Raw genomic sequence first — 18,227 nt, 5'->3', positions numbered from 1 at the left:
TGCCTGCTGCCTGCAATCAGGACATGAAGCCCTCAGTTACTTGCCCAGCACCATGCCTGCCTGCATGCCACCACATCCCACCATGGTGGACTAGCTTCCTAAAACTGTAAATAAGCCCTCAATTAAATGCTAAAGAGAGCAAATAAAGAATATGAGTTGCCTTGGTCGTGGTGTCTCTTCAAAGCAACAGAACAGTAACTAAGACACTGAGTATAACATGAACTCCTTGGGAAAGATCCACACCCAAACAAGGGAACCTGCTAGAAATGCTGTCTTACACAAAGATGGCAGGCATCATAATTACCAACATGTTTTTAACACCTATGCTAACACAGACATAGTCTGAGACATTTGCAGTCTTGAGATGTTGCAATCTCAACTCAGCCTTTCCAGAGTGTCAGATCTTCCCCAGAGTAATTTTACAAAGTACATTCTTCCTGTGCTGTGTGAGCAATGTCAGGGCCAAGCATCCTCATAAAAATTCAACAAGTCATAGAAATCCAGGTATTGCTTTCCCCACTGTTCCCTTCCCTATAGAACTCACAAGTATCCAAAACATAACAGGCTATATTCCCCCAACAGCTCAGTGAAGTCAGATCTGAATTCTTTAAAAAATCTGGACTGTTCTCCTTCAGTCTTATATCGCTTAAGAGTATTTTGAATGTCATCTTTACTTTCTTATAGCCTTATGTCCAGATTAAGGAGCAAGTATACCACTAGAACTTGATCCCCACCTCCCAAACCCTCTCCTAGTTAATCCCAGATGCTTCCTCAGGCTAACTGCCATCTCCAAAAAATGGCCCTGATTTACACACACACACACACACACACACACACACATTCTCTCATATTATAGAAAGCAAGTTTCAGCAAGTTTGCAATTTCTTATATTTATTTGAATAGATGAATTGCACACATCAAAACAATCAAAATGCCTAATTTCACTATAGATATTTTAGTTTTTAAAAATCACATTTATTATTTTCATGCATGCAGAGATCAGAGGACAACTTCTGTCAGTCCGTCCTTTCCATCACACGGGTTCTTGAGATCGAAACTCAGGCCGGGCTTCGTCTTTAACTGCTGAGCCAGCTCACTAGCCATTACACAACTTTTAGATGAAGACATTTGGGGAAGAAATGCTATATGGAAGAAAAACACTGATGCTCTGCATTGCCTAGTGTTTGTGCTCATAAAATTGATAGTTTTCTATATTGCTGGGCTTTCATTGTACCCTACTTAATGCTGAACTAAAGACAAACAAAATTCAAAAAGCCCCATACAGACAGATGTAAGGGAATGTGAATCAAGTAAATGGGTTTCTTATGCCTTGGCATAAGAAGTATATTTAGTCTCCACCCAGTTTCCAGCACAAGAGTCTCTAAACCTTTTGTTACTCCTAAGATCTCTTGCAGTCATCTGTTTATGACAAAGTAGTGACTTGTTGCAAGCTCCAAGATTTGGGGATGGTTGTCAAAGGAGCAAACTATCTGCTGTTGATTTCTGGAAGAAGAAACTTATCTACTAATAGCCAAGGACTTCATCAATCATGGCTACATACTGTCATCTCCATTAAAGCCCTAAACAATGGTGCTCAGCAGGATCAGGCACTCCATCTCCATGGGGGAAAAGGCACTGTCACACGGGAACCCTGTGGATCTTACTTTGTATCTCTTCATCTGGCTGTTTATCTGACATTCATGATATAATTTAGAATCAATGGTAACTGCGAATTGTCTCTTTAAGGTCTGTGGGTTACTATAGCAAATTACTGAACCCAAAAGGGTTGAGTTTGCAGCCAAATCAAAAATGTATGACTCATCAGCAGTGTCTGAAGACTGGGAGAGGCAGTCTGAACCAGCAGGATGTTATGGATAGTGTCTATGTTGATATAAATTGGAGGACACTCAGTTGGTGTCTTCTGACAACTGGTATAGAAACCCGAATATTTGGTACTAGAAGTGTTTTGAGTGGAAAACCTTTTCCTTTACTACCCATTAACAGTTGACAACACAGAGAGGTAACTGCTGTTTCTCAGCTTCTTGGCAGCTTAGATGATATTAGTGGCTTACATTTTTTAAAAAAGAGGGTAAGAGACTTCAGAGAGTATCTTGAGAATTCCAACACTTTCATGGAGCCCAAGACCACAGAGTTGAAATCCAAGGCAGACATTTTTTTCTCAGGACATAGCCATGTTTCTAGAGTTCAGTCACTACAAAATAGAACTCTGACATGCTATTTTGTTAAATATATTTTATGCTTGTATGGCAGGCATCGATAGCAAATACAGCATCTACAATCACTGAGGGCTGCATAGTATTGGAGATGCACATCATATATTCAATGTGACATGCAAAAACAAAGGTTTTCACTAATTTTCACTCCTTGGGGTACTAATGAGGTGGAACACTTCAGAACACTTGGAATTTTGAAGCATTGCCTGTTAATGTCACTGTTGATTTTTTTAAACGTTATTTATATTAAAATCTGAGTACTAGATATTACACTTTTTATCATAAATTTTACAAATGTCTTTCCATGTGTGTGTGCGCATGTGGGTGCTACTGGGAATGTGTATGTGCGCTTTACATCTCAATCTTATTTGAAATTATTTACAACAAAACACACAGGTTTATTTTTTAATGAGTCATTTGTCAACATTTTCCTCATTGTTCATCTTCTTTAGATCTGATATTTTTTAAAGGCTTCTTCCAACAAATATTTTTTTAATATTTACTTCCCCCCCCCCTTTTTAAAAGGAAGTGTAATTCCAGCACTCAAAGACACAGATGCAGATGGGTCTCTGTGAGTTCGAGGCTAGCCTGGTCTACAAATTAAGTCCAGAACAGCCAAGGCTACACAGAAAAACCCTGTCAAAAAAAAAAAAAAGTATAATGTATCCTTGTTGTCAAAAACTTAGCAGAAATAAATACTTTGGCTCCACCCCTTTTACTTTTTTTTTTTTTTTTTTGGTTCCCTCAGTTGAGAATTCTTAATTTTCTTCAGTCTCACAAAAGTTATTCCTAGAAAAAAATCCACTTTCCCTGATGCTGCTGGGAATGGGATGTTTTCTCTCACGATATCCCTGTCAGATTACTGGTATAAAACTAAGTTATTAGCTGGGCAGTGGTGGCATACACCTGAAATCCCAGCACTCAGGAGGCAGAGGCAGTCAGATCTCTGAGTTGGAGGCCAGCCTGGTCTAGAGTGAGTTCCAGGACAGCCAAGGCTATCAAAACGAGTTCATTTAAAAAAAAAAAAAAAAAAAAAAAAAAACAGGTTATTTTATAGATAACTTTCCAGCTGCTCAGCTAATCTTGATTAAAAATAGAAAAGAGAAAACTCATTTCCAAATGAAGACTGCCACATTCATTTCCCTCTGAGGGTTTTCCTCCAGGTAATAATTGATGAGCCATGATCTATTTCCTATCAATTCCCTCTGAGGGTTTCCCTCCAGGTAATAACTGATGAGCCATGATCCATTTCCAATTAAACACAGGAGTTTTGTTGTTGTTGTTTTTGTTTTTCTTTTGTTTTGTTCGTTCTTTGTTTCTTCTTCTTCCTCCTCCTCCACCTATTAGGATTTCCCTTCACTATGAACATCTTGGTGCTGACTAAGTTGGAAGCTAAACCTGAAAGTCTTCCCACATACATTACACACATAGGGTTTCTTCCAAGTATGGACAGTCTGGTGTATAATGCAGTCAGAACTAAGGCTGAAGCCTTTACCACACTCTACACATCGGAAAGGCTTTTCCCCAGTATGGCTTCTCTGATGTCTAACTAAATGAGCGTTGACGTGGAAGGCTTTGCCACACTCACTGCACTGAAAGGGTTTCTCTCCGGTATGGACCCTCTGGTGCACAATATAGTCAGAACTACAACTGAATGCTTTCTCGCATTCCATACACTTGAAAGGTTTCTCCCTAGTATGGATTTGCTGATGTCTAGTTAACTTGGCATTGATGCTGAAGGCTTTCCCACATTCCTTACACTGATAGGGCTTTTCTCCAGTATGGGTTCGCTGATGATCAAGTAGGTTTCTTTTAGAAGTAAAGCACTTCCCACATTCACTACATTCAAAAGGTTTCTCCCCTGTGTGAGTTCTCCGATGCTGCATCAGTTTGGCATTAACGTTGAAGGCCTTCCCACACTCAGTGCACTTATATGGCTTCTCCCCAGTATGGATTCTCAGATGCTGCCGAAGCTGGGAGTTACACCTGAAAGATTTCCCACACTCGTTACATTCATAGGGTCTCTCGCCTGTGTGGATTCTCTGGTGCTGGATTAACTTTCCCTTGGCACTGAAAGTCTTCCCACAGTCGCTGCACTCATAGGGTTTTTCACCGGTGTGGACTCTCTGATGTTGAATGAGCTTTGCGTTTTTAGTGAAGCCTTTCCCACACTCACTGCACCGATGTGGCTTCTCTCCAGTGTGTATACTCTGATGCTGCCTGAGCTGCGTGCTGCACCTGAAGCCCTTCCCACACACATCACACTCGTAAGGCTTCTCTCCTGTATGAATTCTTTGATGCTGAATTAATTTTGCGTTCACATTGAAAGCTTTCCCACAGTCACTGCACTCGTAAGGCTTCTCCCCAGTGTGGGTTCTCTGGTGTGTAATATATGCAGAACTACAGCCAAAGCCAGTCCCACATTCCTGGCACTGGTAGGGCTTCTCTCCCGTGTGGATCCTCTGGTGTCTAACAAGACTTCCGTTAACACTGAAGGCCTTGCCACAGACCTTACACTGGTAAGGCTTTTCTCCACTGTGGATTGTTTGGTGTGTGATATAGTGTGAACTGTAACTGAAGCTTTTCCCACACTCCAGGCATTTGAAAGGCTTCTCTCCATTATGAAGTCTTTGATGCCAAACAAATTTTGCTTTGACACTGAAGGCTTTGCCACATTCTGTACACTGATAGGGCTTTTCCACATCACAGCTTCCTGGATGCTGATTAACTTGAGAGCTACCTTGAGAGGTCTCTGCGAGCTCTTTGTATTTCAAAGGCCTTTCCTCTATAGTGATTTTTTCATTGTTAGTAAGTTTGGTATCAGAATATTGTTCTCCAGTGGAGTTGGTATGATTCTGGGACAAGTTTGGAGTCTGACTAAATAAATACCCTTTCATGGAGTTTGTCTTAACTCTTCCATCAGTAGTACTGATACCCTCCTTCACAATTCCTGTTGACTGGATTTCTTGTTGTTGGCCAACAACATAATTTTTGGGAAAATTTGTTTCCTGAGAAAAGTCCTTCTGAAGTTCAAATGCACTCCTTTTTACTTCACACACTTCTTTTGTCAAATTATTGCCAGTCTGGATAGCAGTATATTCTACCAAAAGAAGTAGAAAATTAAAAGATGTCATACAGAACAATTTTGGAAGAGAATATAAAAATCAGAACGATATTTATTATATACAGGGTCTTAATATGTTGTCTAGGCTGGCTCTGAACAGCTGAATTCCCGCCCCTACTTCACGAGAGTTCATATGTACATCAACATGCCCTCTTCCAGAAGGTTCTTTAAAATCACTAGACTAGAGGTCCCCCCATCAGTGGACTTGGAAAGGGGCACGGTGGAGATGAGGGAGGGAGGGAGGGAGGGACTGGGAGGGAATAAGGGATCGGGACACAGCTGGGATACAGAGTTAATAAAATGTAACTGATAAGAAAAAAATAAAATTAAAAAAAAAAAGAAAAAAAATCACTAGACTAGATCAATAACCTAAGGTTCATGCATAAGGTCTAACTGTTGTTGGTAAAAGGAAGAAATGGATCCAGATATATAAACCATGAAAAGATTCCAAGATATACTTTAAAGTAAAAATAAAATAAATAAAAAACAAAGATTTCAAATGTGTAATGAAGAATGAAGCATAGACAAGAACATGGACCTCTATGTCAGAAAACTTCTGTAATAGTACATATATATGAGACCACCTCAACCAAAAGACCCCCAGCCAAACTCTCCGAAGGCAAAGCCACTGAAAAGGCAACACCAACAACAGAAAGGTTAAAGGTGATAGCAATGGAAGAAAAGTCTAGGTCTTGTCTATCAGCTCAGTATTTTTTTTCTATCATCTCGTGCTTCCCTACATCCTACCATTCCTTCTTGGTTGTCCCTATGGGAAAAGCTCTTTATTAATGATGTAGAAAATCATTAACAAAGAAAAGGTAGAAGACCTAACGACATGCCACAAGATGGGATTTGACAGGCATCAACAGAGAAAGCAGAACAACTATGTTGTTTCCCTATAACTTCACTCTGGCCTGCCCAAAACTGCTCTTTCAACTTCTTTGTGTGCTTCAGAAATCTCCGCTAAGGCCCACTGGGATCACCCCTCTTCCCATCTATTCCAAATACTGCTGAAAAAACTTTTCCTTCACAACCAATCACCTATAAATGTTCTTTTTTATATCATATTTTTTTACAGCACTGACCTCTCCATTTCTTCCCCCCCAAAATTTCCTTTTCCTGTCATTTTTCCCCAACCACATAAAATATGACCTTCTATCTTCTGCAAACAGGCTAGGCTCCCAGCAGTTGGACTAGGACAACTACTCAGCCACAAAACTTTCAACCCACATCTGTCCTGCCTATAAGGTGTGCTGGGACAATGGTGGCTTGGAGCTTATGGGAGTGGCTAACCAATGACTAGTCTATCATGAGGCCCAAGCCACAAGAGAAAACCTATGCCCCACACTGCCTGGATGGCCAGGAACTGAAAGCAGAATAGCTCAGAGACCTAGGGTAGAATCAAATATAACTGAGCCTTCCCCCAAAAAAGAAGGCAGACAGACTTCCTCTGACAGCTGATGGGAGCAGATGCAGAGACCCACAGCCAAACAGGCAGAGCTCATGGGAACCCAGCAGAAGATGGAGGAAGGATTGCAGGAGACAGAAGGGTTTAGGACAACCAAACACAACCCACTAAATCAACCAAGCAGGGCTCACAGGCTCTCCCAGATACTGAAGGGCTGTCATGGAGCCTGCATGGGTCTGCGCTAGGTCCTCTGCATACATGTTGCAGTTGTTCAGCTTCGGGATTTTATGAGACTCCTAACTGAGGGTATCTCTTTGTCTTCTCCTGGGACCCTTTTCCTCTTCTTGGGCTGCCTCACCCAGCCTTGATATGAGGGTTTGTGCCTACTCTTGCTGCATCTCGTTATGCCGTGTTTGCTTGCCATCACCGGGAGCCCTTCTCTTTTCTGAAGAGAAACAAAGGAGCAATGGATCTGGGGGAGAAAGGAGGTAGAAGGGAGGAGCCTGAGAGGAGTGAAGGGAGGGGAGGCTAGAGTCAGGATGTAATGTATTAGAGAATTACAAATAAAAAGAAAAATAATGCCTTTGCCTTACTACTTTATTATCATTACTCTCAACAACACAAGCAACCTGGGTTCCTCTAGAAAGGACTTTAAAACAATATGAGCCTTTTCAAAATTAAAAATATATTACCACAGATTCAATGTGTGTTGCTGTCTATCCCTACCTTTCACCTATAGAAACCCTAAATAATCATTAGGCAGAACCTTTGACAGAGCACCCAGGTATGAAATTAATGTGTGTTAAGGGATCTGGTGAAGTTTTCTTCCCTTCTACCGTATAAGGACATAGCATGAAGATAGATGGCTACTAATCTGGAAACAGGCCCTTGTCAAATACAGAATCCACTTGCACCTCCAAAACTGGAAGAATAAATTTATGTTCTTATAAACCATTTTAGGTACTCTGTTTAGCAGCCCAAACTGATGCATATATATGGAAGGTGCAAATTATATTGTTTATAAACCACTCAATCTATGGTACTCTGTTCCAAAATCTCAAACTAAGAAGTCTGTAGTAACAGAAACTTAAAAATTTAGTTATCCAAAGCATGAGGCACCAGGTGCCTAAAAGTAAAAGTAACTTCTGCTAGTCTAACACATCTTTTTTTTTTTTTTAATTTTTACTTTTTTAAAACTAGATTTTTTTCTTTCCTTGTTTGTGTTTTTTGGTTTTTAGGTCGCTTGTTTGGGGTTTTTTGTTTTGTTTTGTTTTGTTTTGTTTTTCAAGACAGGGTTTCTCTGTGTATCCTTGACTATCCTGGCCTCACTTTGTGGACCAGGCTGCCCTCAAACCCACAGAGATCCGGCTGCTTTTGTCTCCCTGAGTGCTGGGACTATAGGCGTGCGGCACTGTGCCCAACTGATTTTTCCTTCCTTTAATGATGAACATTTTCCAATATTTTTACAGATCGCAAAAATATAACAACTTAATTACTAGATGTTCTTTTGGCCTGTAGAGGTACGTCAACTTAGTGTTCTCTTCATACTGAAAACTGAGACTGTTTCCACTATCTTGATGCTCATGCACATCAAGGCTTCAAGTAATCTCATTACTTATGAGTCTCTGGCTCTAGAAAACAGTATCCAGGTTACCAAGTACCAACCTTTCTTCTAGGAAGACTACCAAGTCACGTGGAATTCACTCCTGCTCCAAAAGTCTTACCCCTGTTTTGTTCCTCACTAACACTGATAGAACGGGGTTCTCTGATAGCTGAGTTCTCTCTCACTACTACAGCTTTTCCACAGTGAAGGTAAACCCAGGGCCTCGTGCATTCTCAGCAAATGCTCTACTGCTATGCTGAGTCCCCAACCTTCTTTCATTACTATGACTTGCTTGCCTTTGGTTTCTACTGAGGATAAACAGTTTTCAAAATGATTAACATTTGTATGTCTCATGCACATCAACAGCTTATTCTTTACCAATTTTCATTAGTGGCCTTCCAAATCCTATGGTATGGCAAGATGTTAATATCCAGTGTCCAGTTTATCTTTATGAATACACCTTCCATTTAAAATTCTGACGGAATTCACTGCCCACCAAAATCTTATTTTCCAGCTTCTCTTGCAGGTCTAGCCAAGTAAGGCTTCTGTAGGCATCAGCAGGTTGAGTTATGGAAAAGGGCTTTTGTTCTGTGCTGTATAGTTTCACCGCCGCCACAGCCCTCATGCCCTTCACTTTCTCCCTCTGCCCACCCACATTTTTTACAGCCTGTCTCATTTTTTACCAACACATGAGATTAACTGTTGCATACAGAGTGAGAACAAACACCTTTGATTAAGGACCTCAGAGTATGGATCTAAACGCAGACACTTGGGTGAGCCAAGACCTCCTGACAGTCTGTGTACCTGCAAGAATCTCAAGTAACCATTTACACATCAACATTGAAGAAGCATGGGGCAGGGTACTTTTTATTTATACTCTCAATGTATAGATAATTAAAATTTAACTAAGCTAGACCCTTGATGTGTGCTCTCACATTTAGTCCTGAGCCCAGAATGGTACCTTTGCCTCCTCTCATTGTCACCTTTTAAGAGACAAGTTCACTAGACATAAAGACCTCAAATAACTGAGCCGCTCAGTCATGTAACTAGAAAGTTTCCTCACAAACACAGATGGGGCAATCCCTTACCAAAACCTGTAGCGTTAGCTATTTTTACCTGTGTAGAAAAAGACTTGCTAAAGCTAAATCCTCCATTTTGCGTGGCAATGCTCAAAAATGGTAAGGACCCCACCTCCATATCACTAAATCCATAGTCTTGCTTGAAAATAGCAGGGTCAGAGCCAGAATACAGCATCTGGGAAAAATACACTGCCGTCATCAAGAAGTGTGGCACCCATTTATGTTATGGAACAGGCTGTGCCTCCCTTACCAGTCCAGAGGCCCTGGGAGCCTGTTCCAGTGGCCAGCTGAGATAGGTTTTCCAGGTCCTCTCCTTCCTCTAGCTGTGAGATCACAGCAGGTTTGAGAAGTGCCAGTCCTGATTTGGAAAAAGGAAACAGAAGAGAATAAAAACTCTCCCATGTGTGCCTTCTTCACTTTTCCTGAGACTGCTCAGCTATGAGGGATCCCTCAGCAAGGCAGGCTCCCTCAGAAGGAAGCTGGCTAGGAATGAGAAGGGTCAGACTGGGAGCCAGAGACCACATGCAGAGACAGCTGGGAGAGCCTGCCTGAAAGAGATACTACTTCCTGGTCTTAGCCTGAAATACCCAGAGTTCGTTAAGATTCTTAAAAATGACTCAAGGTAAATAAGGCAAGGGGCGCCCCAAAGCTGCCTCTGGAGAACAACAAGTTTCCATTTTCACACCATGTCCAGTATGCAGCTTCTCTAGAGTCATTCAAAAGCATGACTGGTCTCAACAAGTCCTACGTTGGCCCCCAACAGCTTGGGATTTGCTCTTCCAGAAGTCTATATGTAAGGAGATTGGGAAAAGGCCACTCATAAAAGATTACCAGATCTCCACCTGACACCTGTTAGGAAGAAAGGAGCCAAGAAACCCAAAATGGCAGAGTCTGAGTCCCAGGGAGAGAAGCCTTACCCACAGAGGCCAAGTTCCTATAATTCTCCAGCATGACGTCCCTGTACAGCGCCCTCTGCTCGCGGGACAGACCATCCCATTCCGTCTGGGTGAAGTACACAGCCACATCCTCAAAGGTCACCAACTTCTGAAACAACAGGTTCTTGCTGCCCTAGGGCCAATTCCATGGCTCAGGCCCTAAGTGAGGGGCAGAGGGCAAAATAAGGGCTTGGGGAAGGGGGCTTGTGAAGAGCACAAAATTAGTAACAAGAGAAAGTGGAGGGGGGGAAAAACAGCAGGAAAGTAAATTATGGAATATCCTCCTCCTCTTACAGCACAGAAACCGCATGCCATTTTCACACTGGGCTGAAAGAAAAAGAATTCCCATAAGCAAATTCCACTGTACAATTGTGCTTTTAGACATGCTACTCTCGCACTTGCAAGCTGCTGGAAGCAGCTGCAGTCCCCACTGTATCCCTGTGAGGTCTGGTGTGGTTCACCTCAACCCCAGCTCTGCTCCCGACACATCACCCTCACCCTCATATGGTAAAACACATGTCCCTCTCCCTTCCAAAGGTAGCCTGGGCTTCTAACTCATCTGCCACCTGACTCCCTCCAGAGACCCCTAACCAAGGACTCCAAAAGCCCTCTGCCAGGGTGCTCATGCACAGTGGCTCATGCACAGACCCTTGTGTGACTCCACCTACTGGGCTCACTTTCCTGCCACCTTCCCTGGTCACTGCCCCCATTTGTGCTACCTGTCTGCCCACCTTTCCCACAAGATCCAGTCTGGCAGGTAGAAGCAGTTTTCCTTCCAAGCGGCAGCAGCTCTTTCCTCAGGTCTCAATCTGAACTGCCCAGAGGAAGGGATGAGGGACCCACAGCTCACCTGGGGCCAAACTGACGGGATCATGGCTGCCATCACCTGGTGTCCCTCTCAAGGAAGGTCTGGAGCTGAGGAAAAACAGAGGGTCGGGGTGGGATGGGAGGCAAACCACCCCAACCAGGAGCACAGCTGAGATCTGAGGCACAGGCAGCTGGTGTCTGGTTAGGATCAAGAGCTGTCAGAGAAGAGGGCATGACCCTCTCACTGGCTCAGGTGCCCAGTAGTCTGCCCAGGACACTGATGAGCTCATGTTGGCTGCCAAGAAGCCTATGATTTGGCAATTCTTACAAGCATCATATAAGGTGTTAGAAAGAGGCTAACGAATGACAGAGCAGGAATCGATGACTCAGTTCAAGAGATGACATCATCAAATCTAACTAATTTCTCTTCATGCAACCAAGCGTCACTTGCAGTCACACTGTAGAAAAAGGCCAGTTGGGCAGCAGCCTCGGCGTGGGCCTGGGAGTCAGGCTGCAGGAAAGGGGCGAGCTGTTCCACCTCCTGTCAGCTCCCTCAGTCTTAGTGTCAAGAATCCTCATGCTTGCCAAGAGTGATGTGCTAACCTGCAATCCCAGCACTCGAGAGCTGGAGGCAGGAGGATCAGAGTTTGGGGCCAGCCTGGGCTGCACAAGACCGTGCCTCCAACAACAGCAAAAGGATCCTGATGCTTTCTGGGCACCGTGATACATAGCTGCAACGCTAGCACTCTGGAGGCCAAGGCAGAAAGCTCCTAAGTTCAAAGTTCAAGTCCACCTTGTGCCACACAGGGATCCCATCTTGAAACAAACCCACAAATGAAACCTAAGGCTTCTGTGCAGGCCTCAGCAGGCTGGCTTTCTCCATGGCCTCCACTAACCTTGAGAAAGTGGACTGGAAGGGAGGGAGGGAGGGAGCAGGTTGCCTCTCAGCTCTCAATCTGAACTGTCCACTTTTGGATCACAGACATGCCAAATGGAGGCTTTCTGCAGTTCTCCTGGGCAGAGACCAGCTTTATAAAGCTGTAACCAACCTGCACCATAGATACCTCATTCCTGCCCTAGAGCTTCTCCATATCCTCAGTTAGATGCCTGCTGGGCTCTGAACTGCAGGGTAGTAATCTACTAGGTCACCCTTGACAAACAGGGGACAGAGATGATGGGTAAGTGCTTTTCCCCTTAGCCCTAAAAGAACACCTTGAGATTCCAAGGCTCCTCAGAAACCCTATAAGACAGAACATGTTGAAGGCCAAGCCTGATAAGGCAACCTTGTAGTGGTTTATTAAAGCAAGCTAAACTGGCCTAAGAAAGCCTCTCTACTCATATACCTGAGTCCTTACCTACAGAGAATCGCAACCTAACTCAGTGTATAAACAAATTCAAAACCTAACTTAAGAACTGAGTCTTGGCCAATCACAGTGGCCAGGCTGGTCAAACCAGGTTCAAATAAGGCAAGCACCAGGCACAAAGCAACTGTGCTAGCTCTTCAGTGAGGCTCTTCCCTTTTCCTATCTATAAATATCCGGGCCCATGGCATCCGCAGAATCTCACAAGTTGTTGTGCTGTCAAACTGCCCAACTGTCAAATCATTCTTAACTCAACTGAACTGTCATATTTGTCCATGATGTTTTTCCATTTTTCTCTCTTTGTCCTTCACTCTGTCCAGGTATAAAAGTCACAGTTAAATTCCCACAAACAAACAAACAAACAAAAACTCTGTTCCATGTTCTTCATCTGGGAAAACCTAGGCTACAAAAGGACTTTTAAATTTTCTGCCTTCTTCAAGTTGCAAGAGTTCTTCAGTTGTTTTCATTATTTCTTATTTGGCAATTAAAAACTATCGGCCATAAATTTCCCTCTGGCCCTGCATTAACCCTTGACCAAAAGTGCTCAGGGGTTCTCATGGTCTACATTTTAATCTACACTTCAGAGCTTAGTCACTCTGACTTGTCTCCGATGTAATAACTGTTTAAAATGGTGCTGCTCACACTTTCCCTACTTATAAGCTCTGGTTTTATTACTGTATGTGTAAATAGCCTGATTTATTTTTTCTTTTTTACAATTTTTTAGACTTTTCATTCTGTTTGTTTGTTTTGTGTGATATTAATGTGCATTAATGCCTATCTTCCCTTAAGATAACTTTTTGGTATTTAAAAAAAAATTATTCTACAATGAAGAATATATAACTGAATTTGAAGATAACAGGTCAACTCTATTAATGCATGGTCCATCTTGATGCCAACGGTGTTTGAAAAATGCAATACTCACATATAATTTTAAAAACGTACAGCATGAGGGTATCCACGTGAGGGACGGAAATGATCAAAATGCACCCTACACTTGTATGAAATTCTCAAAGGATGTTTAAAAACCAGGAAATGTCTCCATAGCCTCATACACAAAGTATCTTATGCACAAAATAGTCACCCTCAGTACTATTTTTGATACGTAACCAGCCTGATAACAACCTACCTATCCGGTGAAAAATGCATTTTTCTGTGTTGTCTTTGTAACTGTGTATTACCTAGCTGGTACTTACACTAATGAATTTACAAATTAACCAGGTACACTAAGACGCTCAAAAAGCAAAAGAAGGTTAAACTGTTCGCCTATCAGTGCCTGCGGATGACTTTTAAAACACAGGCTGTGATTAACACAAAATTCAAAACAGCTTAGTTACCTCTAAGGGTGGGAGAGTCTAGGAGTCTGGCGAAGAAGGAACATTGCTGATGAATGTAGCAGTAAAGACCAGATTCGTAACTGGCTGCTCACAGGTTAAGTCTGTCTGTCTGTCTTTCCTTCCTTGTGTGTGTGTGTCTGTCTGTCTCTCCCCCCCCCCCCCCCCCCCCCCCCAGGAAAACAGTATTTTGACTACGGTAAGGCTATCACTAAAGAGAACTGCATTCACCCAACTGTTGTACTGTCTTCTTCTGGGTATGAAACAGCACTATTATCAAACTATTCCGTGTGTATTCTAGCCACGTCTTGATCATGTGTGCATGTGCGGGACCTGCAGCAGACCAGGCCCCAGGCTTTATGACCCCAGTGGCTGAGAAGGGGCCCCGCTTTTCCTGCGGTACCCCAAGCCCCTCACCCTGTCTGGAGCCCCGGGGACTCGCCGTACAGACCTGAAGCGCCTGCAGGGCCGCAGCGCGTCAAAAGTCTTGCGGTGTCACCTCGAGCCGCCTCGCCCCCGCACGCAGTCACCCTCTGGCTGCAGGGACCCAGCTTCCCAGACCCGGCACCTGCTAAGCGCTCTGGGTCTGATGTGAGGCCGCCGCGCAAGCTTCTCCACCGGTGGGCACCAAGACGCGCTGGGCAGCGAGGCTGGCCGCAGGAGCCCCTGCGTGCTGACCGCCGGGACAGCGCGAACCGCAGCGAGTCCGCACTCACCTGCGCAGCACGGTCCGCGGCGCGACCGGAAGTGCGTCACTGCCCCCTCCCCGCCCCTCTAGTTGTGTTGCCTGCCCTCCCGGGGTGCCCCGCCCCCGCTTCTGCGGTTACCCTCTGTCCCCTGGGGCTCAAGCCCTTCGTCGTGGGCGGTGGGATCTGACGCCTGAGGACCGTTACTCCTGGGGACATGGACAAGCCCACCCGAGAAAGGCCTCCCGAGCTGGTGTCTTGGGAAAGTTGCAGGTGCCAGCAGGTGGACTGTGCCAGTGCGTCACAGGCTGGAGGAACCAGGGTCCACTTTAAAAATAAGTGTTACGTAATGTCATGCAGGCCTGCTGGGCCTTAATTGCAGCTGTTCTGGAAGCTGAGGCTGGAGCTGGAGCTTAATGGTACAATCACCAGTGCAAATAATAACAACTTTGGTCTTACCAGGAAATTCATAACTACCTTCTGTTGACACACACACACACACACACAACAACAACAACTCTTACCTTAAAGAGAATGGGAGATAGTTTATCCTCAAACCAAATTTGAGTGGTCATGGCCCACAGATTTAGGTTACCCCAAATTCTATGTTCCAACGCGGAAGCAGTTCCATAGTTTTACAGAACAAAAAAGTCCTGAAACAATGCAAGTTTAAAATACATTGGTGGGTGCATCGGAGGGGTGGTTACAGAAAGATGGGGGATGCTTCTTCCTCGGCTTTTGTGTTGGTAGAAGCTGGTGACCTGTTGCTAAATCCCAACAGGTGTTGAATCTATTACCATGGGACAGAGATAATCAAGGGATGGTTACATGATTATTCAGAGTTCTAAAGCTAGAGCAAAATAAGATGATTGGCCTCTACCCCAGCAGCATTCCAAACTCTCTGCATCACTGTAGTTCTTATCCAGCAGGCTTTGCAGACACAGCTTCTCTTCAGGAACTGCCTAGAGATCCACAAACAATACCATTCATCCTAAAGGATACGTGAAAATGATTTATAGTAACAATGCTACTTTGGCCTAACGGCATATACATATCTGCGTTGTCACACATAGAACTTGAATGCCACAGCTACCGAGCTGTCTTTTGCTGGTGTTTTCAAAAATCACACAAGTGTCCTCTAAAAGGTTGAATGTTTTTTAGCAAAGTTCTGCATGAAACACAGGATGATTTTTCTCTTCATTACGCTGCAGTTAGATTTACTACATTTTAAAACTGTGTAAATAGAGCCGGGCGGGTGGCTCACTCCTGTAATCCCTGCACTCGGAGATGCAAAAATAGACTGATCTCTGTGAGTTTGAGGCAAGCCTGGTCTACAAAGTGGGTCTAGGACAGCCACGGCTACACAGAGAAAGCCTGTTTCAAAAAAAACGAAAACCATGTGAGCATGCATTGTGTAAATCCTAGATTCATGTCAAGGTTGTCACTTAACATGAATGACCAGCAGCACACTTACTAGTCTGAAATCTTCCTCTGTAGGCAAGACGGTCCTATAGAGAAGGCTCTGTGGCACTTCTAACTTTGATCTATAATGCAACCCCAACATCGGCATCAAACGTAAACATTTACCCCACGTAAAGTCCCAGAACAAACTCGGGGGGAGGGGTTAGACAGTACTGAAAGCTACTGAGTTGGACCCTCTTTAAAAATTCTTCTTCCTGGAGTTGGTCACAAAATCTCACCCCCACTGAGGAGCTACTGGGACTTGATGGCTGCTGGGGAAAGGGGAGTCCATTTTCTTCAGGGATAGGGATGTGGTCCCTGAGAGGCTAGCCATACCCCAGCACTCTAGCCTGTTAGCACTACCCATGCGGTGCTTAGAGAACCCAGTGAGTTTTTAAAAAAGAGCACATGAAGTTGGAGAGAAAGGGATAGGAAGGGAAGGGGAGAAGTTGGAGGGGAGGAAATGAGGGTGAGTTGGGTCAGAACACATTACATGTATGTATGAAAGTCTTGAGGATTGAAAAAAAACTTTCCCTCCCTTACTCTGATAATCTAGTTCTTTCTTCCTTCCAGCTTGCCCCACACACACACACACACACACACTGCTGTACTGGAAGGCAATGGTTGGCCCCACTACCCCTTCCGGCTCTCATCACAACCATTTTCTTTTTTCTTCCTACGTTTGCACACATGCTGTTCTCTAAATGAATATCATTCTTAAATTGCCCTCTCCTTGTTATTCCTACCCTTCATCTTGACAGTTACAGGAAATGTCAGCTGAGATCCCTTTTCTCGTGAAGAGTGAGCCTTCACTAACCACCTAGAGTAAGGCAGGAGAGCCTGTGCTTGTCAGCAGCTGGCACATTTTTACCTAGTTAGTGTTGGTAGTTTACTTAAGTGCTCGTCTTTTCTGGTAGTTCCAAGAAGCAGGGGCTATAGACACATAAACATTATATACATATACATGCACATGTGTACATGTGTCTGTCTGTGTGTGTGTGCATCATGACCCTCAACTAAAGACAAAGCCACGCCAGAAAGAGGGAAATAAGAAGCATATGTTAACCCAAACCTCCAACCCCAACTCTTGGATAGAGAGTTCTTTTACTTCTGCGCTACCAGGGACTGCAGTGACATCAGTTTTTACTCTTTTCCACAGTGGACAGTATATGTGGTTTCTCAAATTCAGATAGGAAACTGGTCTCCATGATGGGTCAGATTGGGACATACTGATCTTGGCAGTAAGTGCTGGTTCCCTCTTCTTCCTTGGCTCAGAAAGCAGGCCTGTAAGTAAGAACGATTACTGAGATAAACAGGAAGGAATTCAGAGAGCGCAGTACCATAACAATACTGGACTTGAATGAGCAGATCACACACCAGAAGACCAGATCACACACAGTTACTGGGTTCTGCAGTTAGGAAAATGTGGCCCAATAAATAATCAAGACTCCTAAGGTTAACAACGTAAGGACAGATACACATCAAGTTACCAAAACATGTGACAAACCTAAAGAGGGTGATAGCAAACATTCTGCCAGACCTCCACTCCTGTCTTATTGTAGGTAAAGAATCTCTAGCGAGGCATATGACAATCCATGGAAAAGGAACTCATTTCTCCAGAAGCTTTTAAAGTGTGGTCAGGTGATCAGTTTCTGTCTAACAAGTTATAAGATAACATGACTCCATGTCCCTGAAGAAGAGCTTCGCCAAGTCCACACCTCCTCTGACTACATAGACTGCTATCAAGGCTGAGCATCTTGGCCTTCAAAAATTAGGATGTTTTCCCTAGAGATCCCAAGATTCGCAGGGGGAGAAGAAAGAGCTGTTACATCAGCCCTACATGCTGAACTTCACACAGGAGATGAGAGAGAGCTCAACTTTCCCCATAGTTTATGCCACATTTAATTTGGGCTCTTTGAATTAATTCCCAAGGTCCAATCCTTCACAGCCCAAGAGATGCAGAAGTTGAAGAGGCACAAACTGTGAGACACTAGGCTGAGTCTCGTACCAAGTGTCCTTGATCACGTTGGCTCAGTCTTGCCCTGCTTCAGGCCTCTGCTCTTGTATCCTCTGTTCCCGTAACCCCACTGACTCCCTAGACCCTGCTCTCCAGCCAGCAGGGGAAGCTGACAACCTCACATTAAAAAAAAAAAGAGTTCACTTAATATTTCTAGCTTGATATCACAGGATCTGCAACA

At 43.9% G+C, this 18,227-nt stretch overlaps 1 protein-coding gene across 4 annotated transcripts; it reads right to left on the bottom strand.

Moving 5' to 3' along the window:
- Positions 1–2,238: 2,238 nt before the first annotated feature.
- Positions 2,239–14,634, bottom strand: Znf23 (zinc finger protein 23). Of its 4 annotated transcripts, XM_055621009.1 has the most exons (6): positions 14,334–14,634; positions 11,234–11,298; positions 10,678–10,710; positions 10,366–10,492; positions 9,699–9,806; positions 2,239–5,334 (listed from the first exon to the last, which is right to left on the bottom strand). In XM_055621009.1, exons 2-6 carry the CDS (start codon positions 11,264–11,266, stop codon positions 3,578–3,580), a joined length of 2,058 nt encoding a protein of 685 aa, XP_055476984.1. In that variant the 5' UTR covers positions 11,267–11,298; positions 14,334–14,634; the 3' UTR covers positions 2,239–3,577. The 4 variants fall into 4 exon arrangements, with proteins under 4 accessions (XP_055476984.1, XP_055476986.1, XP_055476985.1 ...); XM_055621011.1 differs by having other exon boundaries at positions 10,366–10,542; positions 10,678–11,298; XM_055621010.1 differs by lacking the exon at positions 10,678–10,710.
- Positions 14,635–18,227: the final 3,593 nt, after the last annotated feature.

The sequence above is a fragment of the Psammomys obesus genome, unplaced genomic scaffold (genome assembly GCF_907164565.1).
Source record: "Psammomys obesus unplaced genomic scaffold, mPsaObe1.curated_primary_1811, whole genome shotgun sequence".
NCBI classification, from domain to species: Eukaryota; Metazoa; Chordata; class Mammalia; order Rodentia; family Muridae; genus Psammomys; species Psammomys obesus.
This window is presented reverse-complemented; position numbering and strand designations above follow the sequence as displayed.

Excerpts from the sequence above, each read along its gene's own strand:
- Znf23 (XM_055621009.1), bottom strand. The coding sequence starts at position 11,266 with ATGGCAGCCATGATCCCGTCAGTTTGGCCCCAG. Across the intron at positions 10,493-10,677 it reads TGGCATGCGGTTTCTGTGCT|AAGTTGGTGACCTTTGAGGA; the intron begins GTAAGAGGAGGA and ends CTGTTGTTTCAG. Across the intron at positions 5,335-9,698 it reads CTCCCAGGGCCTCTGGACTG|AATATACTGCTATCCAGACT; the intron begins GTAAGGGAGGCA and ends TTCTTTTGGTAG.